This window comes from Cynoglossus semilaevis, chromosome 15 (genome assembly GCF_000523025.1).
Source record: "Cynoglossus semilaevis isolate Cse_v1.0 chromosome 15, Cse_v1.0, whole genome shotgun sequence".
In the NCBI taxonomy this organism is placed as follows: domain Eukaryota; kingdom Metazoa; phylum Chordata; class Actinopteri; order Pleuronectiformes; family Cynoglossidae; genus Cynoglossus; species Cynoglossus semilaevis.
In genome coordinates, this window is record NC_024321.1 from 13,136,760 (window position 1) to 13,152,749 (window position 15,990).

The 15,990-nt window shown below is 38.3% G+C and overlaps 1 protein-coding gene across 1 annotated transcript in view; it reads right to left on the minus strand.

Annotated features, from left to right (window-relative positions):
• Nucleotides 1–1,253: 1,253 nt before the first annotated feature.
• LOC103391089 (complexin-2) overlaps nt 1,254–15,990 on the minus strand; it is a 25,596-nt gene continuing 10,859 nt past the window's right edge. Inside the window, exons 2-4 of the mRNA XM_008327223.3 lie at nt 14,593–14,758; nt 8,333–8,508; nt 1,254–8,242 (exon numbers count right to left, since the gene is read on the minus strand). Of these exons, the coding sequence (XP_008325445.1) occupies nt 8,048–8,242; nt 8,333–8,508; nt 14,593–14,623 (402 nt within the window). The 5' untranslated portion in view covers nt 14,624–14,758 and the 3' untranslated portion in view covers nt 1,254–8,047. The remainder of the gene's footprint in view (nt 8,243–8,332; nt 8,509–14,592; nt 14,759–15,990) is intronic.

Below are 15,990 nucleotides of genomic sequence, written 5' to 3' on the forward strand. Positions count from 1 at the left end.
TCACTCTCTCACTCTCTCTCTCTCTCTCTCTCTCTCTCTCTCTCTCTCTCTCTCTCTCTCACACACACACACAACACAGACTGGCAGTGAAGCAGAGGAAAAGCCAGGCTTATATAGTGAGGGGGCGGAGTTAACAAGGCACAGGTGGAGAGGAATTAACAAGACACAGGTGAAGGAGGTGAAGTAATCATCGAGGATGAAGAGAAAACTCCAAGGTGAGAAAAACACACAAAACAAAAATGAGCAGAAACCTAAAAAAAGGAAAAGAACTTTTGTGGGTTATATTTACAGGTAAACACAGAAAAACTCAGAGGCCATAAAAGGTCAAAACATTATATAAAAAATCAGTGTACACAGCCTCAGGTATATAAAGTACCACTGTCTTGAAGGAAACACAACCATTCAACTGTAACTGATTTACAAATGAAGTTAAAATAAAAACATAAGCTGCTAATCTGCCTCTCACACACAGAGTTTTTTGTGTTTTGTGAGCCCATTGCGTAGACATAACGCATCCCTGTCATTAACTGTCACAAACCTATGGCTAATCTTAATCCCTACTCTAACACTAATCTGACCATAAATTTAAAGCCAACATTTGGAACCTTTCACTCAGTGGGGAGCTGTAGGATGTCCTAATGAAAGTACGTGTTCCCATAAGAAATTGTGTCCCTGCAAGTATACCTGTACCAAGAGCACACATTTGCACACACATATACACAGTAATCTGTCAGGGAGTCTTTCACAGCGGATTAACAAGGCTGTAAAAGAGCAAATCACTGCTGCTCATTCATCTGGTACTAAACACCACCTCCAGCAGCAGCAGCAGCTCGTGGAAACACATTTGGATTTCTGGAAATTAGATACACGACTTCAAACAAGAGACAAATCTTCATGTGTTTACCTTCAAATATCTTTCAAATGTATATATTAAAGCTTATATTTGCCTTAATGATATTATGAACCTTGGACGCGGAAGCTGCTTTGTTAGAAGCTAAATTGATTTTGTAAATATGATTAGATTGGTTTAATGCGTTGCCTCAGTTCCAACCTTAACACCCTTTCACATTCACTGAGAACAGACGTGCATTAATATCACACTTTGCCTGTTTTTGAGAAATCCCGCCCCCCCCCCCCCCCCCCCGCTTCTCCCCACACTGCTGTTTGCTAAGAAAGTTTAGCGTCTTTACACATTTTTCTAAACTCCACTCAAAGACTGATTCTTCTGTACATTTGTAGATCATTTTAAAGAACAATGAGAAGGCTTAGTTTTGATAACACGACCAAGGTGAGGTTGCGTCATAAAAAACATCCAGATTTTAAAAAACTTTGCTGTGGCGAAGCCTCATGAAAAAACAAGATTTTTCACAAGGATTTTCATTACCAGTTCTTTTTAAAACAAATTTGTTTTTTCAGACAATTTGTACCAGGAAACTAAATTTGAATTACAGGTGATTATGTATTGCTTTTTTTGATTAAATATAAAAAATGATGATATTTAACGAATTATCTAACAACATCCGATGTGAAAACTGAATTCATTTTGGTGGAGAAAGAACACAGTTAGTATTTATATAGAAAAAAACACTTGTCAGCTTTTTATAAACATTTTATTACCCTCGTCCGTTTATTTCCAAAAAAGAATGATTCAGTTCTAATTATGGATGAGACAGTTTACAGTGACTGGGCTTCACACACAGTACATGACATGCAGTAGATAGAAAAAAAAGCAAAGAAAATGAATTCAATTGTACATATTTAACCTCTACACCCTGAATGAATTTTTACCCTGAATGGAAAATAAAAGATTCCCTTGATTCAGACAAAGGAATGTGAATTATAAATACCATTTTCAGGTGTTTTTCCCCCTTTATTCTGAGATATATTTATCCGTTACCTTTACATTTTCTGTTTTACACTGCCAGCCATTCCACCTTTCCCTCTGCTGTGAATAGAGTCACATCATCAGCAAACCGTTACACTTCACCAACACTGATTCAAGCTCTGTTGTGTTGATTTCTGTATGAATGCCAGAACATTTTAACGTTAACATTTCAAAGTATATAGCGCAGTCGGCAAAAACACTAAAAAGTTTTGAGTTGTGCTTCAGACTTTAAGTACAAAGTCTCCAATTCTTCGCTAACTTTCACTCCAGAAAATCTTGGCAGGATTCAGCATGGCAGTGACAGGAATGACGAGATGTTAACATGAATACATTACTGATGTAGAGTTCGGAAATACTCCGACATCAACGTGAGTGATCTAATGTCACAGGAGATGAAGAAGGAAGTCGAAAGCATTGTATTTGTTAGAGACGCTTCAACACATCTTTTTTTTAGGTACTTCGTATATTCAGGCTAACAGTAGTGGATGAGTCGACTGAGTACAGTAGTAGTACAGGTACTAGGCAGACAGAGTCAGTGTGTACCTAATACTCTGCAGAACTCTCAGGATGGATCCAAACATCAGCTCTAATTAGGACCTTTATGTAAATGTCCATTGTACTTGATAATCGAAAATAGTCTAATATAACACTAGTTATCATTCTGCTTATTCCATTCCGTACATATTGTAATTACTTCATTTAAAAAAATGACCAAAATGAGAATAAATGGAGATGAGTTCATTCATTTAAATATATGTATATGTTTTGTTTTCGTTCTGAGCTTTGCGTGTTTCCTTGATCTCTAAATGTTTCTGGGCTCCTGACAACACGGTGTTTTGGAAATCCAGTTTAAATGTTCTCGCTTTTTAAAAATTATTTAAACTTTTTACATTCGTCACCTCCGACCATTCTCCTGTTGCTAACAGCTCTGTGTGTGATTTTAGACAAAACTGATGTCATTCTCGCTCAAGTCACCTAACGATTAGAGACCACCAACATATATTAATTGAGACTGGATATAATTTTCCCTAAACGCTGTTTCTGAAAGCTAATTAATGGAACTGCTAGCTATTTTCTAGCACCCATTTATCCACCTCCGTCTTATATACTAGACGAATGAATCAATGGTTTAATTTACAGTTATAACCAAGGAGTGTTGCTGCTGTTTACATCCTTCACGGCTAAATCGAAATCAACCTTCTTATTAGAAAAATATACAATCTATATATTTCCAGAGTTGCAATCAAGACCACTCTGAGGTCGTAAAATGGTTACGACCTCAGAGAATATATCAAAGCTAAGACTTTGTTAGTGTCATGGTTTAGTTTCAGGAACCATTTAACCATGTCACCAAACTAACTAACCTAACCTAGTAACCTAACTAACTAACTACCTGGCTGACTGACTGACTGAGTGACTAACTGTAATCAGTTATTTGAAGTCTGGATTATAACCCTGGATCTATAGCTAATAGCTAGCACTTCTGTTTCTAGCACCTAAACTAATGAATCTCTTTTCTTTTATAACATATTTACCTTAACAATAACTGTTTGTAACTTTCCGCTAAAATAACACAACACTCTACAAACCAAAGGATCTCATGCAACCAGTATGAATCAGCCAAACACATCAAACTGGGATGAGCACAGACGCGACCCACCATTTAGTGCTAACCTCACGAACAGATAATAGCCCTTTTCTAAGGCAGTTCACCTGACGGGACGCCTTGAGACGAGTCTTGTTAAGAGACTGTTTTACAAACACAGTATGTGTGGCTGAAGCTGCGGTGAGCGGCCTATGAATGGTCTTTGTTAGGACTTATGTACCTACGTTTTCTTTTGTTGCCTGCAGGGGGAGACAAACCTTAAGTAAACTTCTGCACACACATAGCCTCAGCTGATGAAACAACTTAAGGCTAGATTTTCGCATAATGACACTTGGTTTGCAACACTGAAACAAGTCTATCCGGAGGTTAGTCTCTGAGACAAAAAAACATGAAACTTGACATGACGGACTATACGTTACTGAAAAAAAAATAGTAGTAAATAAACTATATTAAATTCTATTAGATTGCACATCTCCCATTTTCCATTTTCAAGTCTCAACAATGTTTTTAATTAAAACTGAATGTCATTAGTTTATAAAATCAAAGTAGGATAATTCATTCTGCTAGCACAAGTAGCTGGATTACAGTCGTTTTTATGATGGAATCAGTCATTAAACCAATCCATCATCATTCTTTATATCAAAGTCAACACGGCGTCAGTATGTTCTTGGTGGTCCTCGTTCGTTCAGTGATTACTCTTATTATGCTACGTTACACCATAATATCTCTCACTTTAACTGCATTAAGTAGCTGTCGTGTTCAACCTTGATGTTTCTGCAGAATAACAAATTCCTGTATCAACGTGGCCTCGATTTTGAACAAACCTTCATTGAAATCCTTCACTAAAAAAAAAGAGCTCATCAAACTGGATCCACAGAACACAGGTTCAGTTGCCTGGAGACTAGCACAGAAACAATCACTTCTCTTTCTTCCTATGTGGAACTATTCTCTTTTTCTATCAAACATATGCATGCTCAACATCTTGTTAAAGGAATGTGTTAAGTATTATCATTTTCTTTTACATGGCACAACAGGGCAGCTGCCCTCGTTACTGCCTGTGCACAAAATGGTTAAAAGACACATCAACATTTCGTGTAAACCGAGATTACTGGACTTTGACGACATGGTATCACATCACAGACACAGAGACAGACGTGCGCACATATAAACACACACACAACACACACTCATTTACGGCACATGTAGTACACAAATACGATCATAACAATGGCTTTCTACGTACATTTCTTTTGTGTATACATCAGTATACATGATTTAAATACAAGAATGATGAGGATTCACAAAAAGAAAGGTCAATCTTCTTTTTTCAAGATAAAAACAATCATGACACAGTTAATGCTGACATATTCTCTTTTTGTCATTTTATTTATTGCGAGCTAAACAATATGGCTTTGTCTAGTGAAGAGTCCTATCTGAGTTTGAAAACAAAGAAAGGAAACGAATCATTTGAAACGAATTTACTAAATAATTAAAATATAACTGTTAGCATTAACTCTTAAAGTAACAAGTTTGTGAAACAATCTGTAATTTAAATGTTTTTGCTTCAACTAACTGTCAGCAAGACACTGCATCATTTTAGTGGGGAAAGACATGCTTTTTAAACCAATGTATAGTGTGTTCCCGTTGCACAAAGACACAGTTTTTAATTTTTATTTCACTCCTACCAGTTGGAGGTTGCATTGAAGCACTTGCCATGATCCAGCCAAAAATGTAAATTAGCTGTCTCACGCATGAAGCTACAGTAGGTATTGTTTAAATGTGTTAAATTGGTGTTTTATGCCTCAGAGTAGAGTGAAATGTTTACATATTGTGTGTGACTAAAGGCGTAGAACTGTGTCAAATATAGTGTCTCACAACAAGTTAATTTTTGATGTCTTATTACCACGACAAGGTGTAGGATTTAAATTCAGTATATATTAATCTAACGGACAAGAGCTTGCTATCACACTGGCTAGCATACCACGGTAATACACTTAAATGTAGCATTGCTTGTTTGACTTACAAGTTTAGTTAAATCTAGAACATCGTGGTTCTTTCCCAGTTCTTTGTTATAACGTATGTGTTGGCTGGAACACACTACAATGTCCGCAGATTAAGACAGTTTTAATAATAAGCTTTTTTCTCCAGCAAATTTGTTAAATGCTATGGAATGAATCACAATAGAATTTGTCTGATGCAGTGAGAGAATATAATCTTCCACGATCATTTCAGGCAGTGACATGGCTCACAGGCCTTTTTTCTTTTCTTTTTTTTTTCTCAGTCTACAGTAACAAGATCTAAACTTGGTAAACGACTGAATACTTTCAGTATTACTTAAATTCAGAGGTGGTCTTTGGAATGTATGTACACATTGTAAACAGAAAATTGCGCCTCTCTCTGCTACCGTTCTCACATATTCACAAATAGAATAATCCAAAAAAAAAAATTGACATGTGTCGATCTAACCAGTGACAAAATGGAAAAGACTCCCTGTATTTCTTTGGTCTCGATGTCAACAGACTACGCTCATTGTAAACTTAGGAGTGTTAGCTTAAAGAACACATTGTGCCTGCAGCACATTCACAGAAATGTAAATCCAGATGTTATTTGGTGCTTGCACTTATGTTTAAAAAAAGGATGAAAAATATGCATAATGGTTAAAGTAAAATAAAATCCCACTCAATAAATAAGTGTGTAATGTAGAACACACAGTAAACTAATCATGGATGGATTTTCTGGTGGAAAATGACAACATGCACACACAGAGGACTACAACAGTGTTACTGTGGCTAATGCTCTGATTGTCAATGGGGACCAAGCTATCAAAATATGACGTCATGTTCATGTGTACATTTAGAGATGATCAGTTCCATTTAAACTGGTAAGGGACAAAAACGGGTGAATTTTTTTGAGTCGGAATTTAGTGATGGAGAAGTTGGCAGTCGAACTAGCTGACAGTCTTAGAAAGTGTAAACTAGGAGTCTGTGTAAAAGACAAATAAATGTTGTATTCTACAGTAAACAGTTATTTCGGAAGCTCGCAGTCAGTGAATTGTTTGAGGTTCGTGTTAATGCAGCTTATCAATAACAACCTTCGTTTGGCCAGTTGGTGCAAATCAAAGTAAATAATTCTAAAAAAAGATCACGGCAACATTTAACATTTAAGAACAAAATATTAATATTTTAGATATATTTTAACTTACCTCAAACAAAACTATTTTTTTATTTCACATATCATAAAACATATTAATTGTTTAAAAATCAATTTCACCTTTAGAGAACTTTGTTCTCCAATTGGTAAACTTGTGTTTTGCACCAACAGGCCAACATAAATCATTCAACAATTAATCTAGATTATTAAAGGGCTGCACACCAAACAGAAATCTGCCTCCAGCAACAACAGTAATGAATACACATCCTCCAGAATTTTAAAGGTTTTCTAGTTTGACTTTCCAAAAAGCCCCAAATAGGCTAGTTAGCCAAAATGCACAGACATAAAACACGTTTTCAAGCTGCTGCTATCTAAATCCTCAGCAAAAACTGTTTTGCTGTGCATCTTTTTTTGCATTTCTAAACAAACGGAAATACAGAGGAATGTTACAGTAGGAATGGTGAAGAATGTACCCAAAGATTAGTCTGAAACATATTTGAGCTACGTATCAGAACCCTCAAGGTTGTTGAAAACAAAACAACATTTCTGTTCCAGTTTGAAATCTGGAAACGCCAAGAAAAGCCTCTGAACGTTAGCCTACATGCTACCGACAACTGAGCGGTGGTTCGACCAGAATGAAACCCTCATTTACAACTCCTCTGTACGAGGACATGATATGAAGGCACGTGTCCTAAAAACGCAAATGCTGATTAATATATATATATATATATAATGTATTTTTTAAACTCTTTTTAGTACAAATACCTACACCAAGTTCAAGAAAGTAGAAAACATTGAAATAAAAAAAAGAAAAGTCTACTGAAAAACATGTTGCAATTTAAAAAACACAGAAGATAAAGTAGAGAGTTAAAGTAGCCACTGCTTTTCTTTTTCAAAGAAATACTGTCCTCCAGTTTGTCACCAATGTATGACAACATACTGTATGATGAACCAACCAACCAATCACAACATCTGATCTGAATTAATTCCAAATAATAACAAGAACAGGACAGAGGGGAAAAGGCAGTAATTGTAGGAAATGTGCTGAAAGTCGGCAGTCGAGAGGTTTTACAGCAGTGAAGACAGAGATAAAACAGTCAACAAGTAGAAAAAGAAAGTACAAGATTTGTAGAAAGGCAGTGTGTAGCCTCTAACAGTTTGGCAAGAACCCCCCTCCCTCCCTCACCCAAATCTATGTTGAACTACATTTGCACCCAGAATTCCTCCAAACTTCTCTACTCAACTCCTCTCTCCCCCTCGTTTCCTAACTCCTAACTTTCACCCATCCCACGTTCCCCTAACTAAAAGTTTCCCGTCCTCCCTCCGCCCATTAGCCTAGCTCAGGCCAAACTGGACCCTGAAGTCAGGGTTTGTTGGTTCTTTATCTCAGTTATCTGTATTTACTTCTACTTCTTGAACATGTCCTGTAAAGGTCCAGGCAGATACTTAAGGACAGTGTCGAGGATGCTTTCCTCATCCTCCTCGTCATCCCCACAGCCTCGTGGGATGGCCTTCTTTGGACGTGTCAATGACCCTTCGCAGGCCTGCTCCATGGCTGCTTTCTCCTCCGCCTCCTTCTCCTCCTTCTTCTTCAGACCGTACTTTAAATCCACAGAGAGACAGACAAGGTTTTGGTGTGTTTGCATATCTACCACGTCTAATCTGTGGAGTTAAATTTGTTGTCCTCTTACCTTGTCCCTAATGGTCTGTCGTACTTTTTCCCTCTCTGCTTCCATGCGGGCATGTTTGGCCTTTCTCTCCTCCTCCTGCTGTCGGAGAGCCTCCTGCCGCTCCTCCTCTTTCTTCGCTGCATCTGGGTCTTTCTCCTCCTCCCCACCAAGCATCTTTCCCATGTCTTTGGTGGCTCCTGTGTGGGACACGGTAGAAGACATGGCAGTTAGTTTATCTTTCTTCCTAAGGGTAAATGTGGCTTTGATATCTGTCTGGGTGAACTTTGAGGTTCCAGAAAAAAACAGCTTAATGTTGGTTAATTTTTTGACATCTAAATGGACTGGAACCCTTAATATACCCTGGTATACAGGACTGAAGGCACTGGTGAGCACTTTCTTATTTGCAGTTACAAATGAAGTGTTTTGACAGTGACAGCTGATGGCTGTGCCGCCGCGACACTTTGACTTCCTGTTATCGTCCCCCTCTGCTCTTCAACCAGGCTCACCTCTCCATCATCAGTGAGAAAAGCTGTTTTCTAAGATGTCAAAGCCACTTCCTGTGGGCCTGTCCACGCTGCTGTTGTTACCTCTCAGTGATCGATACTAAATACAGGACCACCAAAGAGTAGATGAATTATGGATCGTCCAGCAAGAAGAAAACTTCATCTGGATATTGATCTGTGTGTCCCTCAGGCACTGGTGAGGACACAACCTGGCCGGCAGTCTATTTTTCTATCTAGTGCTTTTCATAAACCAAAAACAAAGATGAACTTATTTCACCAGAGGGTCGAGGAACTGGAAGAATCTGTTTTAATCCCAAAGACTAAATGCTTCTTAAAGGTCACATACTGTTAACAGTTCTTATGAACCCAGAGAGAGACTGACACAATTACCTCGCCATATAAGAAAGGAAAGTACTTTCATGTTGCCGGCTAGGGATACAAAAACAATTCCAGAGGAGGTCTTTGAACATTCCCTGGTTTCTAGACTACAGTATATAAACTATCACACCAGAATATTAAATCAGTGTGAGGTCAGTTGTTTAACAGCAGGTTAGGATAAGGGTAACTGTGTCTAATTATTTTAAATACAGTTAAGGTCTAAGGCAGAACACAGATGGTAGGTCCTGGTCTCAGTGTAAAATGTTCTTTCACGGTGTGGACATTAATGCACTGCAACAGCTATAAACTGTGGAGATAGCAAGTATTAAACATTCATGGTTCAATCATTACTATTGATCAACTCAGTCCATTCCAGTCCTCAGAGATGCAGTATATTCAGGGCGTTTATTGTTATGTGGTTGTAAAAACGTGAATTATTGTCTGCAATTAAACACACAGGAGCCCAACAGAGAACGCTTCGGAGTAAATTACTCTGAAGAAATGTGGCTTAGAGGAATTTGTTTTCCCTGATGGGTTTGCGAACCCAGGGGTGACCGGTGCCGTCGCTGTGTGGTGGCGTCAGACACTGTCACACAGTGGCACTAATTGCCCTGCAGTGTCGTGGCGTCCTTAGCAAAGCGGGGGATAATAAATTAGCCCACAGTTGGGGGGCGGAATGAGGGAGGTGAAATATTTTTCCATGAACCCACCAGGGGCCTGTGTGAAGGTCAGACTGTGGGGTGTTGTGTGTTGAAACAGCCAAACATGCAGCATATGTGTTGGAACAGTGTGCGTGTCAACACCTGAAGGTCAAGTGTAATCATAGGATTGTTACATGGGAGTGCATTTGCAATAAATGGAGTTATTACCGAACACATACCTCTTGCTGTTGGTTCTCGTAAACTACATCTTTGCTCGATCACAAAAGAGTTGGTGTTTGTGCTCAAATTCAACATTTCAGTGTTTCAGAATTGTGGCTGTAAAAGATTTAGTTCATTGGTAACAGCGAAGCCAACTATTCAGAGAATGATTTCATTAAACCAGAGAACAACCAATAATAGTAAATGAAAACGGCCCCCATGGAGATGTTGTCTTTACATGTTCTCCCCCGCCCCCCCACCACTTCATCCATCCTCTTCCTATGTCCTTATCTGTCCTCTACCAGTCCTCCTCCATCTCCCTGTGGTTTTGCTTTCCTATTACTTTGTTAAAGTGATATTGAAGGACTGATTTGATTCTGTGGTTTCCATTCTTTCTGATTCCTAGACGTGTCAGTCTAAACAACCAATGTACCACCAATGCATTATTTTTCTCTTTTTTCCCCCCCTCCACCTTCTTCATCAGTCCATTACACGGACCAACCAATGGTGGGCATTTTTAGACTAAGTGCTTCAACACATTGTTCAGGTTCAATCACATTCTTTCTACATCCAGTCTTTTCCCGAGGTCTTGTCTTGAGGGCAACGTGGTTTTAACACACAAAGGCTTTCCATCAGACGTCATGTGAATGAAAGTGCAGCCGCTTCATAGCACTTGGCCTAACAGACACAACAGTGGGCAGCAGAGAGTGTATGAGGTCCTGATCTGACTGAAGAAGTAGATTTAATTCATGATCATTTGTTATGATCCTGAAAGTAGGTGAAAACCTCTGCATCTTGTCCTGATGTTTAATAACAAACTGTTATGGTTATGGCTTTTACCACTGCTAATACATGATGTATAACACTGACTATGACGTAAAACTAAATCCTGGAGAGATTGAACATAAAATATAACCTAGCAAAGAACGGTTGTTTGTCGAATTTTGTTTTACTACTGAAAAGCCACAGAAAAACACAGCCTCTTAACATAAAAAGCACAGAAAAAGAGTATAGGTTTTGAACAGTTGTGGGTAGTAACGAGTTACATTTACTTGAGTATGTTTTTTTTTAAATAAAATACTTCTAGGAGTAGTTTTAAATCACTATTTTTTTTCTTTTACTTGAGTAGATTTATGAAGAAGAAACAGTACTCTTAATTCACTACATCAGGCTAAACATTAGGATAAACTCATTAAAAAATGAATCAGATGTTACTCAACAGTTACTTAGTACTTGAGCAGTTTTTACTCTAAGTACTTTTTTACTCTTACTCAAGTAATTATTTGGATGACTACTTTTTTACTTGAGTAGTATCACTCTGAAGTAACAGTACTTTTACTTGAGTACATTTTTTGGCTACTCTACCCACCTCTGGTTTTCAATGTATCTAGGTAGAACGTTTTACAACATTAACCCTAACTTTTATTTTTCAGTAATATGTATAATTTAATAATACATTTTCAAACCATGTTTCATTTCCTTTGATTCTATTTACATATTATCTGAGACGTAATATTTACTGATAAGGGCTGACGTTTCTTGAGACTGTTCTCAAAACAGACACTGTTGGTATTTTCAATGTATTTGTATATTGTTTGTTTATCCTTTATGTGTGACTTCATGGGGACATTAACATCGGAAAAAAATCACCTTTTCTCATAAAGGAGCTCAAATAAAAAAAGATAGTACGAAGATAATCTGGACAATCAGCAGGAGCCGGCCCTGACCACAGGGACCGGAGCTCTCCATTTCATTTCCTGTGCAGGTGGCAAGAAGATGAACGGGGAAGGAAGGGGAGAGGTGCAATAACAGGAAGTCACAGGGAGGTTGACGACAACAATGACACACAAACACCCAGAAACATGGCTTCTGGGAATGAAAGCGACAACCATCTTGTGACGTTATGCCAAAAGCTCTCCAAAAGGCTGATGGATGCTGGAAATTTTTCGGCTAGTTTAGCCAGCCATGTTACTTATGAGGGTGTAATTTCTGCAGCGGTCTTCCATTATTTAAATGAACTCAATTTTTCAAGCGCACCCCCCTCCTCGAACAAATTATCCAGCAGCAGTAACATCCATCTGGAAGGAGGAGGAATAAATGGTCCATGAGCCACACTTTCTCACTTCCTAGTCGGAATTCTTCCTCTGTAGCTCTGTACTTTTAGTTCAGTCTGAAATGTAGTTTCTAACTACGTTTTGACAAATGTTTGGATGAAAACATTTTGTGTCATTTTAACTTAGTTTAAATATTTTTGTTTAGAGAAAAATCTTTTCAAATATTGATACGTTAGATTATAATTCCAGGTCTCTGCTGAGTCAACAGTAGGGCGGCTCCATAGTCTCTCTTCTCTTTCATTTTACTAACATTCTACCAGCAGATAGACTGGTTGTTTCCCAGGGTTCAGGTCAGGAGTAGATGAGAAATGATAAACATCGCATGACGTCTATGACTTGAGGAGACACAGACCTCGGCAGGAGACACTGATTTACTTAACCTTTTACCCATGAGGCATTTGCTCCAGCTACATCACCACATGATTCAATTGTAAGGATCAGAGAGACAGAGACAGTGTCTTCTCCAAGGGACAGGACACAGATTCATTTATAATACAGAGCATACTGATGATTTTTAAAACGTCTCTGCAATAAAAAAAAAAAAATCAGTACAAATGACTGTTTTAGGTTACGTGGTTTGTTTCGGTGATTGTTCTCCGTTTACCTGTAAATCCTAAAACTCACACAATTTTTAAATTGTGTAAACTCCCATACTGCACTCTGATTGGTCAAAACACACAGATGACGAGTGATTTCTCTACTTTCACCATGACTGGGGCTCATACGTTCACAGCCGGTAATAAATGTGTAACACAGCAAGTTTGGAAAGATTAGACGAACAGAACAACAGCAATCTTCTCTGTACGTGATGCAAAGTAAATGGAAAGTGACAAGTAGCAGGTCCGTGAATGCACCACAATGTCACTGATTAATGTAATACAACATGAAAGCGCTGATGAATTCGATTTCTAATTAAACAGCCAGTAAATACGACGTGTCACCCACGGCTGTGATCTATACCTCGGTCTGGAGCAGACGGACAGTCAGGAGGTGTCCCACATATAATGCCATTACACTGTGTGTGCGTGTGTGTGCGTGCCACATTAGATGAAGTTGCTAAATTGGATTGGTGTTTGTCATTGCATGTTTTCTGATACACCGGATTAGTCAAGTGTTTTGATGCCTTCAATAACTTTGTGATAATGACATGCATCAATCTGAACTCTGACAGTCATGGTATCATTTTAGTATCACAGGTGGAAAGTGTATGAAAGTTCACAACATCTGTGTGCATGATTTTAACTGTTTATTTATTCAGTCATTACAACATTTTGACACTAAGTCTATGATGTGAATAAATAACGTCTGTGGTGATTCGTAGTTTCTGTCATATTACATTTGGAACTGTTTTGTGATGGTTCCTATGAGAAGTCACCTGAAATGACCAAGTGATGTTGTTGTAAAAGACACATGAAAGTAAAAAACAAACAAAAAAAACCCAACAAATAATAATAAAAAAAATGTAATTTGTCGTGAACACGCCCTCTTCAGGACAAAATGCCCTTAAAAATAATAAGACCCAAAACATCATCTGTGTAAGTCTCTCTCTGTGTGTGTGTGTGTGTGTGTGTCTGCTGCTGCTGTACATATATTCCACAATGACCAGCTGCGTCCCAGTGAAATAAATGCCAGTCTGCTCCTGGAGGAAAAGGTCACAGCAGGAGACGGCACCTTTAGAGGAGGTAAATAACCTGAGATGGATGGATGGATGTTGGCGGGGTCAGGGGTGGTGCACAGGAGGGATTCTGCCCTGCTGGAAATAATTGAAAGCTATATGGGATGGAGGGCGTGAGTTAAAGTGAAGGGGCTAATACAATGAACGTAAAGATCCAGGGCTGCAGCATTCACAGCGAGGAGGAGAAGGAGATGGATGGACAGAAGAGTCAGAGCAGGAGAGGGAGGAGTGACTGCATTAGAATGAGAAGGAGAGGGTTTGGTTTTCATTCCTACAAACTCAACATAATAATGACAAGTGAGAGAAAAGGGAAGGTAGAAGAAAGAAGGTAGAGGGAATAGGAGTGGGAGAGGTGTAAATTAGTAAAGTAATAAATCTTATTTTATTGTGGTCACTATAGACTGATGAGAGGTTTATTTTAATGAGGTACTGACCTCTGGCCCCTGGGGGTCACTCATTTAAATTAAACCTTCGTGCTGCTTTTCACTTATTTATTTTTATGTTTCTGTTACCGAGTTGAAACCAAGGGCAGAAACGAATAAAGTTCAAGGAATCCAATAACAGATATAGATATATATATTTGTTATTTTTTCTGCTCTTGTAAAATAAGAAAATGCAATTTTAGGATAAAATAATCTGATTCTTGGTACAAATGGAGAAGAAGGTCAACAAACAGTGAACATGATAGGACACAATAGGTGCCAAACACTTGTTTTGTATTCTTTATAAAGACTGTAGTCAGAGTACTTACCACCTAAAGCCTGCTTCATTACAAAATCCATGGTTGCTGCTGATTGTTAGAGTTGATCGTTCTCAGAGCTGCAGACCACTGAGCATGTAGCCACCAGACCTGTGACTCTCCGGGCGAGCTGAGATCCTTCTAACGTCTGGTGATGTTGACGCACGATTGGTTGCACCTTAAAAAAGAGCATTTTCATTTGATTAATGTATTGAACTGAATCTTGTCTTTTCAAAGCTTCACTTTGTGGTGATGGTCACAATGACCTGGTCCTTACACTGAACAACATAGCAGTGCATTTCTGTGTGTCTTACATTTAGAAACAGAATGACGGACTTAAACAAGATTTAAACAACGCAGAATAAAAATCATTTGTATTTTTTCACCTGCAGCTGCACCCAGCATTTGAAAAGACTGGATTTAAGAAACAAACACGTTTAAAAAGCTAAGAGCCTCAGTGTCAGTTTCAGTCACAGCAGATTCCTTCCGATACGGTTTACAATTTGTGACGATGCATTTTATTATGCATGCTATTGAAAGAGCTGATGGTGAAAGCTGTTTTGGCCACGCCCCTCCGTTTCCATCACACAAAAGTCAATAGATTTTAGTGTAGCCCTGTAGCTGTGGAACAAGAAATGGTGTCGACGCCACAGCTAACAGTCTGTGATCATTGTATGTCGTACTAAACCAAATGCTTTGCCTTCGATACATCAACGGAGACACTAAGAACAAACATAGATCTCCAGCACACACATTGTGTCACATTGACAGAAACACACACACAGTAATGGAGTCTTCTTTAGGTTCTTAACCCCTGTGACAGGACTCCTGAGTGAGGAAAGGCTAACCACTGGACATTCCACTGAGTCACTCAACCATGTGGAACTCAATAAGGGCAGAGGATCAACCGTCTTCTGCTGCTAAACCAGCTCCTACAAAAATCATTTACAGGTTTATGTTACATGACAAATATTCAATAAGTTTGTTCAAGTTTACAAAAAATAATTATCAAAATAATAATACATTTAGTTATATCCCACAAAATATGCTTATGAACATGGGATTTGTTACTTACAAGGAAAATTTGAAATGTTTCTGATGCATAACGACACAGAGATAATATGATACCTTTGGCCCATGTCTATAAATAGCAACGTATTAAGAATCTTCAGACAGAACAGACCAGAGAAAATTAGGCATAGGCATAGTTGCATAATATTTCATTCCTTAAAGGACAAGGAAAAATGGAGAGATATGTTTAATGACCAATATTATATTGGTACTAATATTATTATACTAAAACTACATGACATGATGGGATGTCCGTCACCATTGGTCGATCATGACGTACCACCAGTTTATGCTGAATACAATTCCCTCCAATGAAATCTGAATCTGTTTTTGTTTTTA